The sequence below is a fragment of the Lethenteron reissneri genome, chromosome 51, assembly GCF_015708825.2.
Source record: "Lethenteron reissneri isolate LAM-NWPU_2019-01 chromosome 51, ASM1570882v1, whole genome shotgun sequence".
Lineage (NCBI taxonomy): Eukaryota > Metazoa > Chordata > Hyperoartia > Petromyzontiformes > Petromyzontidae > Lethenteron > Lethenteron reissneri.
Window position 1 is genome coordinate 4913885 of NC_083829.1, and position 15519 is coordinate 4929403.

General features: G+C 44.2%; 2 protein-coding genes across 2 annotated transcripts in view; both read right to left on the reverse strand.

The window, feature by feature from the left end:
- Nucleotides 1-1938, reverse strand: part of LOC133355537 (ankyrin repeat and SOCS box protein 15-like) — a 34246-nt gene extending 32308 nt beyond the window's left edge. The window contains exon 1 of the mRNA XM_061572878.1: nt 817-1938. The gene's annotated coding sequence lies outside the window, so the exon portion shown is untranslated. The remainder of the gene's footprint in view (nt 1-816) is intronic.
- Nucleotides 1939-3839: 1901 nt separating this feature from the next.
- On the reverse strand, nt 3840-14675 carry LOC133355628 (WAS/WASL-interacting protein family member 3-like). The gene is made up of 5 exons (XM_061572996.1): nt 14340-14675; nt 9034-9328; nt 8626-8806; nt 7363-7444; nt 3840-7069 (listed from the first exon to the last, which is right to left on the reverse strand). Exons 1-5 carry the CDS (start codon nt 14410-14412, stop codon nt 6735-6737), a joined length of 966 nt encoding a protein of 321 aa, XP_061428980.1. The 5' UTR covers nt 14413-14675; the 3' UTR covers nt 3840-6734.
- Nucleotides 14676-15519: the final 844 nt, after the last annotated feature.

Genomic DNA, 15519 nt, shown 5'->3' on the forward strand with positions numbered 1-15519 from the left:
TCTGTGTCTGTGTTTGTCTGTGTCTGTCTCTGTCTGTGTCTGTGTGTGTGTCTGTGTGTGTCTGTGTGTGTTTGTCTGTGTTTGTGTGTGTGTCTGTGTGTGTGTCTGTGTCGCTGTATCTGTTTGTCTGTGTCTGTGTGTGTGTCTCTGTGTCTGTCTGTGTGTGTGTGTGTTTGTCTGTGTCTGTGTGTGTGTCGCTGTATCTGTGTTTGTCTGTGTGTGTCTCTGTGTGTGTCTGTGTGTGTGTCTCTGCGTGTCTGTGTGTGTGTATGTGTGTCGCTGTATCTGTGTTTCTCTGTGTCTGTGTGTGTCTCTGTGTGTCTGTGTGTCGCTGAAACTGTGTTTATCTGTGTCTGTCTGTGTGTCGCTGTATCTGTGTTTGTGTGTGTCGCTGTGTCTGTGTGTGTCTGTGTGTCTGCGTGTGTGTCTCTGTGTGTCTCTGTGTGTGTCTGTGTGTCGCTGTGTGTCGCTGTGTGTGTGTGTCTCTGTGTGTCGCTGAAACTGTGTTTATCTGTGTCTGTCTGTGTCGCTGTATGTGTTTGTGTGTGTCGCTGTGTCTGTGTGTCGCTGTGTGTGTGTCTGTGTGTCGCTGTGTCTGTGTTTGTCTGTGTCTGTCTGTGTGTGTCTCTGTGTGTCTGTGTCTGTCTGTATGTGTGTCGTTGTATCTGTGTTTGGCTGTGTCTGTGTGTGTGTCTCTGTGTTTCACTGTGTTGATCATCGTTACTCAACTACAGAATATTATTTGGCTTTAATGATCGATTTAAAGACAATGTTGCATGCAACCTCCTCCAACTAAAACGTTGAACAACGACTTACCGCCAGTAAAGACCATTCAGGTGAAAGCTTTGAAAGTTTAACAAGGATCAAGAAGACGACGTCTGGGTCTCTATGGCAGTCTCTGTCTCTCTCTGCGTCTCCAGCCACGCGTCTGTGTCTCTCTCTGTGTCTGTCTCTGTTTCACTGTGTCTCTCTGTGTCTGGTGTCTCTTTGTGTCTCTCTCTGTGTCTGTCTCTGTCTCTCTGTGTTTATCTGTGTTTCACTGTGTCTCTGTGTGTCTCTTTGTGTGTCTGTCTCTGTGTCTGTATCTGTGTTTCACTGTGTTTCTGTGTGTCTCTGGTGTTTATGTGTATCTGTGTGTCTCTCTGTGTTTCACTGTATCTGTGTCTCTGGTGTATATGTGTCTGTATATGTGTTTCACTGTGTCTATGTGTGTGTCTCTGTGTGTCTCTCTGTGTTTCACTGTGTCTCTGTATGTCTCTGTGTTTCACTGTGTCTCTGTATGTGCCTCTGTGTGTCTCTGGTGTCTATGTGTCTTTATCTGTGTTTGTGTTTCACTGTCTCTGTGTGTGTCTCTGTGTGTATCTCTGTGTTTCACTGTGTCTCTGTGTGTCTCTGGTGTCTATGTCTCTGTGTGTCTGTATCTGTGTTTCACTGTGTCTATGTGTGTGTCTCTGTGTTTCACTGTGTCTCTGTGTGTCTCTCTGTGTGTCTGTATCTGTGTTTCACTGTGTCTCTCTGTGTGTCTCTCTGTGTTTCACTGTGTCTCTGTGTCTCTCTGTGTGTCTGTATCTGTGTTTCACTGTGTCTCTGTGTGTGTCTCTCTGTGTTTCACTGTGTCTCTGTGTGTGTCTCTCTGTGTTTCACTGTGTCTCTATGTGTGTCTCTGTGTGTCTCTCTGTTACACTGTGTCTCTGTGTGTCTCTGTGTGTCTCTCTGTGTTTCACTGTGTCTCTGTGTGTGTCTCTGGTGTCTATGTGTCTCTGTGTGTCTGTATTTGTGTTTCACTGTGTCTCTGTGTGTGTCTCTCTGTGTTTCACTGTGTCTCTGTGTGTGTCTCTGTGTCTCTCTGTGTTTCACTGTGTCTATGTGTGTGTCTCTGGTGTCTATTTCTCTGTGTCTGTCTCTGTCTATCTCCCTGTCCACACTGTGCATGCTAAAGTTGGGGGACCACGGCAAATTTCTATTTTTACTCGACTGAGGGACCGTGGCTATGTGCACTGAACCGGTAACCGAATACACGCCCTGACAGTTTTTTCGTTCCGGAGCGATTTTTTAGTTTTGTAAATTTTTTTGGTTACTTATGTGGTTAACGGTGTGTGTGCGGATGATGAGATTTGAGAAATGCTTGTGTTTTTTTGCGGAGAGACAGATGGATATGTGACACGTTGCTATGAATGTTGACATTACGTGGCTTAGTGTGTGTGTTGAACTTCTTTCGCACCGTACGTAGCCAACCGAGCTAATCGGAGGTGCGGGGGAAGAACGACTAATTCTAGATTTGGAGCTTTCGTGACTGCAAGGATTCGTACTGTTTTTTTCGGTAAAGTCACGTAGGTAAAAATACATAAATAATAAAAATAATAGAAATAAAATAATAAATCAAAAAGCTCTAACAGATAGGTGAAATTCCTCCCCGTAGAGGGTGTTAATTCTAGATTTGAAGCTTTTGTGACTGCAAGGATTCATACTCTTAGGTTTTTTCGGTAAAGTCACGTAGGTAAAAACACATAAATAATAAAAATAATATAAATAAAATAATAAATCAAAAAGCTCTAACAGATAGGTGAAATTCCTCCCCGTAGAGGGTGTTAATTCTAGATTTGAAGCTTTCGTGACTGCAATGATTCATACTCTTGGGTTTTTTCGGTAAAGTCACGTAGGGGAAATTAATAAATAATAAAAGATTCATTTTTTCAATAATAGAAGAATAATAGGACAACAAACTTTACATGAAAAGCCCTACGAATGAGTTTTCAATCTACAATTGAGTGGCAGTCAAAGGCGGTGTATTGCAACTGTTTAATATACTTCAGAATGTTAAATGTTCCTTTTCGTGACACTGTATATAATTTCTATTTTAAAAAAACACAGCACATTGGAAGCAATATCAAGAGCTTATTTTATTTTAAATTTCAGTTTTTTTTATTGACAGAAAATTGTATTGTCATTATTAAATCCGGTCAAAGTTTTCGCTTTTAATAAATCCTTAAAAAAAATTGTGTTACGCTCACGCTGTAAACATCGTCTCACACTCCTAGAAAAAAAAAACATCTCCCGTCACGTTAGAAATAACACAAGCTTAAATTAGGACACTTCAAACACGAGTACAACAATAACACAGACACACACTTGCATATTCCATGTATACAACTCTATTTCCCCTTCCCTAGTGCAGTGATGGATTCTTGTCAATCCGTTGTACAGATAAAATGGGGGGGGGGGGGGCATCTGGGTGAGCCCCCCCCCCCTCCAGCCTCTACATTCTAATCAAGTCAGAAAATGTTTATGCAAAATTATCTTCAAAGTTCGCTAGTTTTTTTTTTATAATTTGACCGGTGCACGGTTGGCCACGTAGAAGTTCAGCGTACGGTAACAAACAGCGTGCACTCGGTCACGAGAATCGCCACACCTACAGGCTCTGCCTTTTAAGCGTGTCAACCCTTTCTAGATTTGAAGTTTTCGTGACTGCAAGGATCCATACTCTTTGGTTCTTTCGGTAAAGTCACGTGGGTGATTGCTTGTGTTGCAATCGAAAGGTCGTGATTTATTTATTTCAATTTTTTTTCACCTACGTGACTTTACCGAAAGAACCAAAGAGTACGTGTCAAACCTGCCCATGACGAGAAAACTCACGACAGATTTTTGAGTAAACATGAAACATCAACAGGTCAACGTTGGGCCAAAGGTTCCAACCGAGCTCGGACAAGGAGACCACAAATTCAGTTCTTCAGGAACCATTCTAGATTTGAAGTTTTTTTTTTGCCCACTTCAGCAATTGTTTATTGCTGTGGTTGTTTCCACCTGATGACGGGCACTTGTGTTGCGCCCGAAACGTCGTGATTTAATTTATTTTGTAGCTACGTGACTTTACCGAAAGAACCAGAGAGTATCTTCAGGAACCGCTGGTGGTTTTTGTTGCCAGAAACCAAACGCGTACAAATATAAACCATTGGTGTTAGACACCGTGCGAAATTTTGTAATAAAATTTAGCAAATGGGCATCCGAGTATTTCCTTATATCTATACGGTACACAGAGGGCGATCGAGAGACCTTGGGCAAAACGCGCGGTAAACGCAAGCAGACCACATCGTTACTCGATCCGTTTTAAAGTTTGACAATGATTCTGTTGTGCCCCTACCACTAACCCACGGTGGCTAGGAGATGTTAACTACTTCGCCAGGTATGCAGGAGGTCGTGGGTTTGATACCCGACCCTAACGCCCGTATATTTAGAGTTTGCGGTTTCTCTCTCCCCGTGGTCGCGTGGATTTTTCTCCGGGTCCTCCGGTTTTTCTCTCCACATTTAGAATCAACAGCGTGCCTTTAGAGTATGTTGATGCTCTACATTTCCACGTGATGATAATCCACTTCGTTGAGCTACTATTTGTGGCCAGGTCGCTTCTGAAAAAGAGCTAAATAGCTCAGTGAGCCCTTGCCTGGCGAAATAAAAAAACAGTTTTAATCACCCCTCTTTAAACAAGTTCACACCGCAGCACTGCCATTCGCTACTTGTTGTAACGTCTCTTCAAGAGCCACTATGGCCAAGCCAGTCGGAGCATTCGTCACCGGCCCGCTTCGATGGGAGTTCACAAGTTCCGACTGTAATAATAGGGGTTTTTTCCCTTTTTTTTTCTGGCAACAAAACTGAAACCTTTTAACAAGGATTCATGTCTGCATTAACCACAATAATTGCAGTCAAAATGCAAACAAAAAACACACTGATAATACATGCATTGTCCTTGAAACTGATTGGTCCACACCAGAGACAGCTTTCTTTTGAGCCTCGACCCAATTGGTGCTCGACCAGAGGACGTCAAAAGGCGTACAGCTCAAAGACAATGCACTATCAAAGTAATGAGGGCTCGGGGTGAACATCTACACTTACTGGCAAAGGAGGTCTAATGAAGTTCCGACTGCTCTCTCGTTACGAGCCAGTTTGTCACGAGACAAACTTTCAAGTAACCCGCGGCCTACAAATCGAGATGTCATTCGTGCATCCTGTACGGTTAACCCTCGATCATCTGCAGTTGATGGATGTCGAGCGGGACATGGGCCTGATCAACCAAAAAACAAGGGATTATTCAAAGCTCGCGTCAATTATTGTTTCAAAGACGACGGGTTTGCCTGCCTGTCTGCCAGTGACGTGGCAGCAGCTTAGATCATCTTACACAAAGATCTGGGCTGGCACGAATGAGCTGCTGGCACTTTGTAAACATTGCACCACACCACGGAAGTCTGTTTTAACATTTTGCGTAAGCACGGTACATACGCGTCTAAAGCGTTTTGACTACGACGTGCCGTGCATGTGTTTGTTTTTTAAGTGCCCGGTTATCCGGCCCGCACGTCCGCCCGCGATCACGTGGGCACCAGGCCACTGACCCTCGACGAGTGAGGAGAATGTATTAATTCTAGATTTGAAGCTTTCGTGACTGCAAGGATTCATACTCTTAGTTGTTTCGGTAAAGTCACGTAGGTAAAAAATAAAATTAAAATTTATAAAATTATTTTATTATTTTTTATTATTAATTTTTATTTCATTTTTTACCCACGTGACTTTACCGAAAGAAATGAAAATAAAAATAATTTTATTATTTTATTTTTTATTAATTTTAATTTCATTCTTTACCTACGTGACTTTACCGAAAGAAATGAAATGAAAATTAATAAAATTATTTAATTACTTTATTTTTTATTAATTTTCATTTCATTTTTTACCTACGTGACTTTACCGAAAGAACTAAGAGTATGAGGAGAATGTAATTGAACAGGGAGTGGGCGTTACGAGTTGCGAATGAGCAGGATTGAATCCACAGAGTGGATAATCTGCCCGCGGGTAAATCGAGAGCGAACTGTAACCACGGGTAACTCGAGATGTGATACGTCGCCAAAACCAAAAACTTTCTTTTAATTATTTAACTGTTATTTTTTTCAATTGCCGTGACCTTACCGAAAGAACCATAGAATAAGAGCCATTTTGTTTCGAATTCGGTAAAAAAAAAAACTCAATATTTCAAGAGCCGCAATGCATGGGACCCACGGTAAACACCGAGACATTTCGTGTTCAGCTGGAAGATCCCGACGAGCCATGGAGCTCTGATTCACACCTGTCCAACCCAAGCTGGGGTTGGCACTGGTGAAAATGAAAGCAGCGAACTTGGAACTGTTTTTATCCCAAATTAAAATTCCAAACAGAGATCCCACCGCTCCATCGTCATCATGGCCATCAACATCTTTCCTCTGCAATCAGTAAACTAAGAACCACCTCGTAAGACCGGAACATTTTGTTCAGAACTTGTGGTTGTCCTGTAGATGTCCTGGTCGCCGTCATAGGAATGTGGAATATTCTTCAATTGCTCGGCAAAAGAAAAGTTCAGGTGAGTTAATACTCGATGCTCGTGGGAGCAAACGGAACACCACTCACTTCTGTGGCGCTGTCATTCAAGATGGAGTCGGCGGTCAGGTGACTCGTAACACACGTTGCTGATGGGCTGTCACCTCGAAAGAAACCTCACACGTGATTCGTTCTGACCAATACGAGACAGGGTATGATCAGCAGCTAATACAATGCTCATAGGTCTAAACGGGTGACAGGTAAAACAGGGGTCCAATGTGAAGAGTTGGTCGAAGATTAAACGGAGATTTTAAGCGCAGCCCCAATTTGGGGAAAACCTGAAGTCGGAGGTGAAACCCAGGTCACAAATTCAGATCGGTGACTAAGCCCTGTGGGGTCAAAGGCTAAACGGAAGCCGGGGGTGACAGAGAGGTCAAAGGTGAGGCAGAGATAATGGGTGAAGCAGAGGTCGGGGGTGAGGCAGATTCAGTGGCCTTTATTTGCAGCCACAGGTCTCCGAGGGACTGGCGGAAGTGATCGTCCACCGAGCCTGCGATGGAAGTCGCCCTCGCCATTGGGGCTGTGAGGTCGACAGCAGGAGGAGATGACTGAGGAGCAGGAGGAGACTGAGGAGGAGACTGAGGAGGAGGAGGAAGAGGCAGCGCCCGCTGCCACCCTGGCCTCCTCACTCCTCCCGGTCGCCCTTCACGTTCGTCCATGCCGCCATTCCGTGGTGCTGCTGTGAGACCCAAAAACACATGATAATTAAAATGATCATTATCATCGTCGTCATGATCATCATCGTCATCGTCGTCATCATCACAAATGACATAGGTTGAAAGAATGGTATTCAGTTGAAGAACGGTCATTGAATTACCTCAATAGAGAAAAGGCTCCCTAGGCCTGGGTTAGGGCAAGAGCTGTCCCATGGACCTGTCCGGAGATGCCGCTCAAAGGGATCTCGCGTGAAAAACAAAAAAAGCCGACGGGCGGTGAGGTGAGCGACGCAGCAGATCCAGGTGCCGTACTCACTCGGTGTGCCGCCGGGCGCCGGCTGAGCGCGTCGCGAGTCGCGACTTGATGCCGGAGCGCACACGATCACCGACGGGCGAGCCTGTGGGTACACGCAGAGTCACAGAGTGAGCGAAGTGCACGCAAGGAACGGCTCCCGAGCAGGGCCGGGCTCATAAGTCACATGGTCAATCCACTGCTGAAGGTCCCCCCCCCCCCCCCCCCCCCCCAAATCCGTCACCGCCGCCGCCTCTCGCCCAGCCTGCACCGTCCACCTCGGCCCTGCGCGCAAACAGAGAGCTGGGCTATCTGATTATTTAAACTGATGATTGCTCTACAAATTATGTTGAACTTCTTTCGCACCGTACGTAGCCAACCGTGCTAATCGGAGGTGCGGGGGAAGGACAACAAGCTAGACACAAAAAGCATTTCTCAAGAAATGAGTTTTTCAATCTCGATTGAAACGTGCATAGCTCCAGTGGTTTCCTAATAGGTTTCAATACCCGATCAATCGGTTAACATTGGGGGTAAAAAATTTGCCTCGCTTCTGTTCCCAACATGTGCCGCTGGACGGGAGATTATCGGCGCGGCATCATCAGCCGTGTCGAGCAGGGCACAGCGTTGTGGAGGTTTCCCGCCTTCAAGAGGTAGGGTGTGGGTGTGGCCCCGAGTCGATCGTATGTTTTCGTAAAATGAGCCCAATTAATTGACTAATCATCCTGATCTCAAGCATCACTGCAGATGCGCCGCAAATTCCTAAGTTCTTGACTTTTAGTTGGAGCAAGCCCTCAACCCTAACCGCCCTCCTATTCCACCCGGCGAGTCTGCGGTCGCCACCCGCGCGATAAAGTAAAACTCAGAACCAACGCAGGGCCCTGAATCGTCAAAATCCAATTCACGTTTTTTTTATTTTACCAGATAAGGCCCGCACAGCTAAATCGCTTTTTTTCATAAGCGACCTGGCCCAAAATGATAGCTCAACGAAGTGAATTATCATTTGGAAATGTATAGCAGCCAAATACTCTGAACGCATGTTTCTAAATGTTGCAGGGAATAACCGAAGGTCCAGGAGAAAAATCCACATGACAATGGGGACAGAAACACATAAACTCCAAATATATAGGCGTTAGAGTCGTAATCGAACCCACGACCTCCTTCATACCAGGCGACGTAGTTCACATCTCGCTTAATCATATGGGAACACAAGTGACAAGTCTCAAAACTAAGTGGGGATTTCCAGGGCAAAAAAATGTTACTCGTGAATTCATTTCATAAACCCATTACCTGCTGCTGCTGCAGGATGCGTGACGCAACAGTAGCGGTGCCAATCGTTTGCGAGGACTCTGGGCTGCCCACGGGTATCCGTGGAGGTGCCGGTAATGGCGGTGGCGGCAGCGGAGGGTGGCGGAGCGCGAAAGCCGAGAGATCACCGTAGCCTTCCGAATTGTTCAACACCCAGACGTGGCTAAATCAACAACAGCAGCAACAACAGCAGCAGCAAGGGATTAAGCGATTTCGCGGTATTTAAAGTTGATTTCGCTTAATCAGATGGGAAAACAAGTGGCGAAGCATGAGCATTATTTGCTGGGATGATCTGGGTCACCAAAATGATGAAGCCAGGAATATAAGGGCAACAATGAACAAAATGTAAATCAGTCCGCAGCTGCAAGGGATTGTGGGAAGCTCACTTACTGCATCGGAACGAGCGATGGCGAGGCTGAGCCAGGTCGTGACCTCTTGACGAACCCCCATCCACCACCACCACCATTATCGTCGTCGTCATCGTCGTCGTCGTCATCGTCGTTGCAGTCGTCGCTGTCCCAGCGCGGGCGGGGGAACCGGAAGCAGCGTCTGCGTTGGACCGTCGGGGGGCCGTGCGGTGGCGGTGGCGGCGGTGGCGGAGGAGGAGGTGACAAGGGGGTGTGGAGCGGGAGAGGAAATGGGGGGAAGACGATAGGTGGAGGGGTCGACGCCTTGGAGGTGATGCCTAAAGTGAGGCACGACAACAATGCACACGCGGTCGTCAAATCGCCATCGGTGCACGTAGTTGTTCGCACCGTTACCGTAGCGCAGTGATCTTCACTAACTTTCAGGGTTTGGGGCGGGGGGGGCACTTTTTCCGATAAGATATCATCAGCGTGAGGGCCGCCACACAATTGAAACCATGTGGGTTTGACAGCAGCACGATGATGATGATGATGGGCGGTATTTTCACGTTTGGTTGTATTGTCGGGGCCGTACGTCAGGGGCTGCACTAAAGGCCACCGGGGGCCGCCAGGGATCCGTGGGGGCCTTGCAATGAAAACACTGCCTGTAGCACGAGGCCACCACGAAGGCGCTAAATCGTGGAAACATTTAGAGTGCCGAAAATCACACATGCAAGCCAGATTTAGGAAAGGTTTCTCTACCATCGACCACACATTCTTCCTATCAATTTCCGGAAAGGATCAGTGAATATCAATTACAATGTTGCCGATCTATTAATTATGGACAACCAAAGGACATTTTTGTCCTTGTGAAAATTGGCACACACACACACATCTAAGCTCTCACAGACCACGGCCTATACAAAATTAATTGAAATTTGAATTATAAAAATGTTTTAGAAAATGAAAGAGTTACATTCATCTTCTTGGTTCTTTCGGTAAAGTCACGTAGAAGGGAAATAATAAAATAACAAAAATAAAACATAATTAAATATAATTCTCACAACGTTTCGGCCACAACGCAAGCAGCCGTCCTCAGGTGAAGAACAGGGCTGTCGGAAAGACAGCGTCTGAATGAACACCACCAGGCTTGGCAGCGTACATTTAAGCAGGGGTTAGAGGAGGAGAGCGCCTTGACAAAGGAATTTACATATCGAGAGAGGAATTTAGCATATTTATGGAAAATGCAGATATGGGATTAGTCACTGCAATGTAGAGTTACATTGTTTAGATATATATCGTCGTCATCGTTCATGCAAATCACATCTCTCGGAACCACAGGCAATGCTGGGCCAGTGCAACCAACAATTGGCCAAGCTCTGCAGTCCTCTATATACAAAGATGGTTTCGCCAATTAATTTGTGTTTAGATATGTTATGTCTATTGGTCTCTATGCACGTCTGCGGGTCTCTATGCAAGGCTATATGAGTTTCTATATGGGTCTATGGGTCTCTATGTAAGTCTGTGGGTTGACGTGTACAGATTTTGTTGGTCTCAGAGAGCCGATGTAAATCCATGGGTCTCTTTGTAAGCATATGGATCTATAGGCAAATACATAGGTCTCTGTGTAAGTCTGCGGCTTTCTCTGTGTATATATTTTGTCTATGTCATCTCGGGGTCGTTGTGTAAGTCTGAAGGTCTCTATATAAGTCTATGTATATCTATGTAACGATATGTAATTCAATGTAAGTACTGTATCTGTAAGTTTGTGAGTCTCGGATTAGCATGGTTGTTACGGTTCAACATACGTACATATATCGGTCTCAATGTAATTCTATGCGTCTGTAGCATAACGTGCATCTGTGGAATATATATATACACAATAGAACTCCTCTAAACGACCACCCCTGTTAACGACTCATCGCTTAACGACGGGCCTCCATAGAGCCCATTGTGTAGTGTATAGTGTAGTGTATAGTAGTGTAGTGTATAGTCGTGTATAGTAGTGTAGTGTATAGTAGTGTAGTGTATAGTGTAGTGTATAGTAGTGTAGTGTATAGTGTAATGTATAGTGTAGTGTATAGTAGTGTAGTGTATAGTGTAGTGTATAGTGTAGTGTATAGTAGTGTGGTGTATAGTGTAGTGTATAGTAGTGTAGTGTATAGTGTAGTGTATAGCAGTGTATAGTGTAGTGGATAGTAGTCGTGTATAGTGTAGTGTATAGTAGTGTAGTATATAGTCGTGTAGTGTATAGTAGTGTAGTGTATAGTGTAGTGTATAGTAGTGTAGTGTATAGTGTAGTGTATAGTAGTGTAGTGTATAGTGTAGTGTATAGTAGTGTAGTGTATAGTGTAGTGTATAGTGTAGTGTATAGTAGTGTAGTGTATAGTGTAGTGTATAGTAGTGTAGTGTATAGTGTAGTGTATAGTAGTGTAGAGTAGAACCCCTGTTAACGACCATTCCCCTGTTAACGACTAATCACTTAACGACGGGCTGTTGTAGGTACAGTAAATATAAATTACTTATTTGATTAACCAAATGTATTTCATATTATGTCTTTATAACGTTGTTTGTATCTTTATCATTGTTTAAATGTTATCAAGTAAGTTTTTTGGGTGAAAAAGGGTAACTTTTGATGCTGCCGGAACGAATTAAGCCTTTAAAATGTATTTCCTAGACTCGCTTAATAACCAAAAATCACTTAACGACCGGTTTCATGGAACCAATCACCGTCGTTAAGAGGGGTTCTACTGTATACAAACCGAAGTAATCCATACCGGAATAAATACTTTTACAATATCCCTCCTTCCCATATTTGTCTCTCTGCAATGTTTCGTCGACACATCCCATCAGCCGCGCGGTCTTCTAGGAGTGAACTTTTTCATGAGCATTGGTTGAATACGAGAACATCTCCGCACCGATAATTGGTTTTTTACCCTTCCATCTGGCAACAAAACTGACACCTTTTTTTGACAAGGAGTCATGTTTGCATAGACCACAATACCTGCAGTCATAATGCAAACAAAAACATAACTTTGATAATGTGCACTGTCCTTGGTCATTATCAGAGTTATAATGTGCACAAAAAACACAACTCTGATAATGTGCACTATCCTTCAAGGACATTATCAGAGTTATAATGTGCACAAAAAACATAACTCTGATAATGTGCACTGTCCTTCAAGGACATTATCAGAGTTATAATGTGCAGTGTCCTTCAAGGACAGTGCACATTATCAGAGTTATGTTTTTTGTTTGCATTATGACTGCAGGTATTGTGGTCTATGCAAACATGACTCCTTGTAAAAAAAAAAGGTGTCAGTTTTGTTTCCAGATGGAAGGGTAAAAAACACAATTATCATATTTTTTACTGGCAAATGAGGTTCCAATGGTGTAAATCTCCGCACCGGTTTCGACATCCGGTGTCTCATCAGCAGATTCATAGCACCGCTGGCAAACTGCTAATATGTCCACAGGCAAGGAAACCTCCCTCCTCGCTATGATCAGCATGCTGCAGCCTGGGGCTCTGGAACTTTAAGGACCGCTTCGTAACTTTATTGTTTTAAGGATCGCCGTCTCGTATTCACGTTAATTGCGGCTCTTGAAATACAGGGGACCCTACTACTTAGGAACATTCGACTTACGAACTTTCAGAGACAGGAAACAAACATGTCCCTATGTCCAGTTGCCTGTTCGGAACGAGAGTCGTAAGTTCAACTGACGTGCAAAAGATGGCGGTGGTGACATCTACATCTGCAGAACGTGAAGAACTAGTGGCATCTACATCTGCAGAACGTGAATAACTAGTGGCATCTACATCTGCAGAACATGAAGAATTAGTGGCATCTACATCTGCAGAACGTGAAAAACCAGTGGCATCTACATCTGCAGAACGTGAAGAACCAGTGGCATCTACATCTGCAGAACATGAAGAACCAGTGCCATCTACATCTGCAGAACGTGAACAACCAGTGGCATCTACATCTGCAGAACGTGAAGAACCAGTGGCATCTACATCTGCAGAACGTGAAGAACCAGTGGCATCTACATCTGCAGAACGTGAAGAACCAGTGGCATCTACATCTGCAGAACGTGAAGAACCAGTGGCATCTACATCTGCAGAACGTGAAGAATTAGTGGCATCTACATCTGCAGAACTTGAAGAACCAGTGGCATCTACATCTGCAGAACGTGAAGAACCAGTGGCATCTACATCTGCAGAACGTGAAGAACCAGTGGCATCTACATCTACAGAACGTGAAGAATCAGTGGCATCTACATCTGCAGAACGTGAAGAACCAGTGGCATCTACATCTGCAGAACGTGAAGAACCAGTGGCATCTACATTTGCAGAACGTGAAGAACTAGTGGCATCTACATCTGCAGAACGTGAAGAACCAGTGGCATCTACATCTGCAGAACGTGAATAACCAGTGGCATCTACATCTGCAGAACGTGAAGAACCAGTGGCATCTACATCGACCGGAGATTATTCAACCTTTAAAGCGAATTTTCCATGGTAATTGGTTTTTTACCCTTTTATCTGGCAGAAAAACTGACACCTTTTTTACAAGGAGTCATGTTTGCATTGACTACAATACCTGCAGTCATAATGCAAACAAAAAACATAACATATCAGAGTTATGTTTTTTGTCTCTCTACGGCTGTGACTATTTTGCTGCTAGATATGAAGCTTTCGTGACTACAAGGATTCACACTCTTAGGTTTTTTCAATAAAGTCACGTAGGTAAAAAATCATAAAAGTAAAATAATAAAAGAACAAAAAATGCATTTATTCTGTTATTTGTCTTACATTTTACCTACGTGATTTTACCGAAAAAAACTAAGATAATTTTTCTGCTATCATTTGCCCCGTGGTTTATTCACTTTGTTGAGTTGTCATCTGTGACAGGCAGGTCGCTTCTGTAAAAAAAAGCTAACAGTTCAGCGGGCCTTGCCTGGTAACATAAAACAGTTGAGGTTTATTTGTCGATACGGTATTTTGTTAAGTGATGTGTTTACATACCCTATGCTTTGCACTCCTCCTCTCGTGTTTTGTGTAGTTTGTTGTTGTAACCATCCTGCCCCCGTGCCCCTAACTGAACATCGGTGGAAAAAGAGCTTAATAGCTCATCGGATTCCTCCAGTTTAAAAAAAAATTCAGATTAAAAAAAATTAAGATTTAAAAATATTCAAATAAAAAAATCTGATTGTTTTTTAGATCATTTATTTGATGACAAAATTATGATTTGTGATGATGTTGATGATGATAATCATTTACGCGACGGCCCGTGTATATCTCTTGCCACTCTCTCTACGGCTGTGACGGTGGGTAGAGTTTGTTCGCCATACCTGAAAGACTTAGGGCCCATGCCGTGGCGTGAGTTTGCCACGTGTCCAGGTGTCCAGTTCGCATGAAGTCCATTCTGCTGCTGCTACTGTCCAAAATATAGTAACGCTCACAGCACAGACGGAGCAGGACGAGATATTATACGAGATATTATACTAAACTATGTTTAAAGCTGTAACGGCAGCATCCGTTTCACGATATTGCGACGGCGTTCAACTAAGAGCTGTACGGAAACACTACTACGTGAGCGTTGAAATTATAACAGGTGTGTGTGTGTTCGTCATGCCAAATCTACAAATGTCACGTAGTCCAAACAAGGCAGGGCAAGAGAGGTGATCTCATCTGGAACGTACCACTTAAACACGGGGGAGGGCGAAGCGGGGGGTGGCTTTTTCTTTGAAGGGATGACAACAGATAACACCAAACAACATCTTTTATAGATATACTTTTGTCTAAACCCAACACTGGAATTTTTAGCCAGCTGCTAGCAACTCCGTTAAATCAAGTATCCAGCTAAGATCCACCCCCCCCACACCCACCCTCCACTTGTTACCAAGAACATTGGCACAGCCCGATTTTAGAGAGCCGTTGGCTAGGGGTGATGTCATCTCAAGTTTTATTTTCCATGGGGGTGAGCTGGAGAGGGGAAGGGGTGGGGTGACGTTTAAATATTCTCTCGACGTGCTGGTGCTTTATCGATTGTCTTGCAAACTGTCTTGAGGGGCTTGACGCAACCTTCGAACCGGGCGAAGTGCGCGCGCGTGGCAATGATTTCTTTGTTTTTTTTTAAACAAAAAATGTTGCCGGTTTAGTGGTCCCCAGTTGCGCTATCGGCGGCGTCTCCCGAGTTGTACGGTTGGCTGTGTACGGTGCGAAAGAAGTTCGCCACGTTGTCACGTAACGTCATCTCGTGCGATGAGGAATCCGTGGGCTATCTCTGCATTCGAGAACGGCCCGTGGCAAGTGGATATCACGGAGGGGCGGATGGTGTTTTTTGGGGGGGGAATTTTTAAAAGGTCCAGAGTTTGGATTTTTTTTAAAGATAATTCCGGATGTATATTATTTTTCAACGACAATTTTTCGGATTGGTGACATTCATGCATCGACGTCACACGACGCCATGTGCCACCAACATTTGTAAAACAAAAAACTCGAGATATTTTCAAACCAATCCGCTAATTT

Excerpts from the sequence above, each read along its gene's own strand:
- LOC133355628 (XM_061572996.1), bottom strand. The coding sequence starts at position 14,412 with ATGGACTTCATGCGAACTGGACACCTGGACACGTGGCAAACTCACGCC. Across the intron at positions 7,445-8,625 it reads GCATCCTGCAGCAGCAGCAG|GCTCGCCCGTCGGTGATCGT; the intron begins GTAATGGGTTTA and ends GTGTACCCACAG. Across the intron at positions 7,070-7,362 it reads GGCGCCCGGCGGCACACCGA|CAGCACCACGGAATGGCGGC; the intron begins GTGAGTACGGCA and ends TGGGTCTCACAG.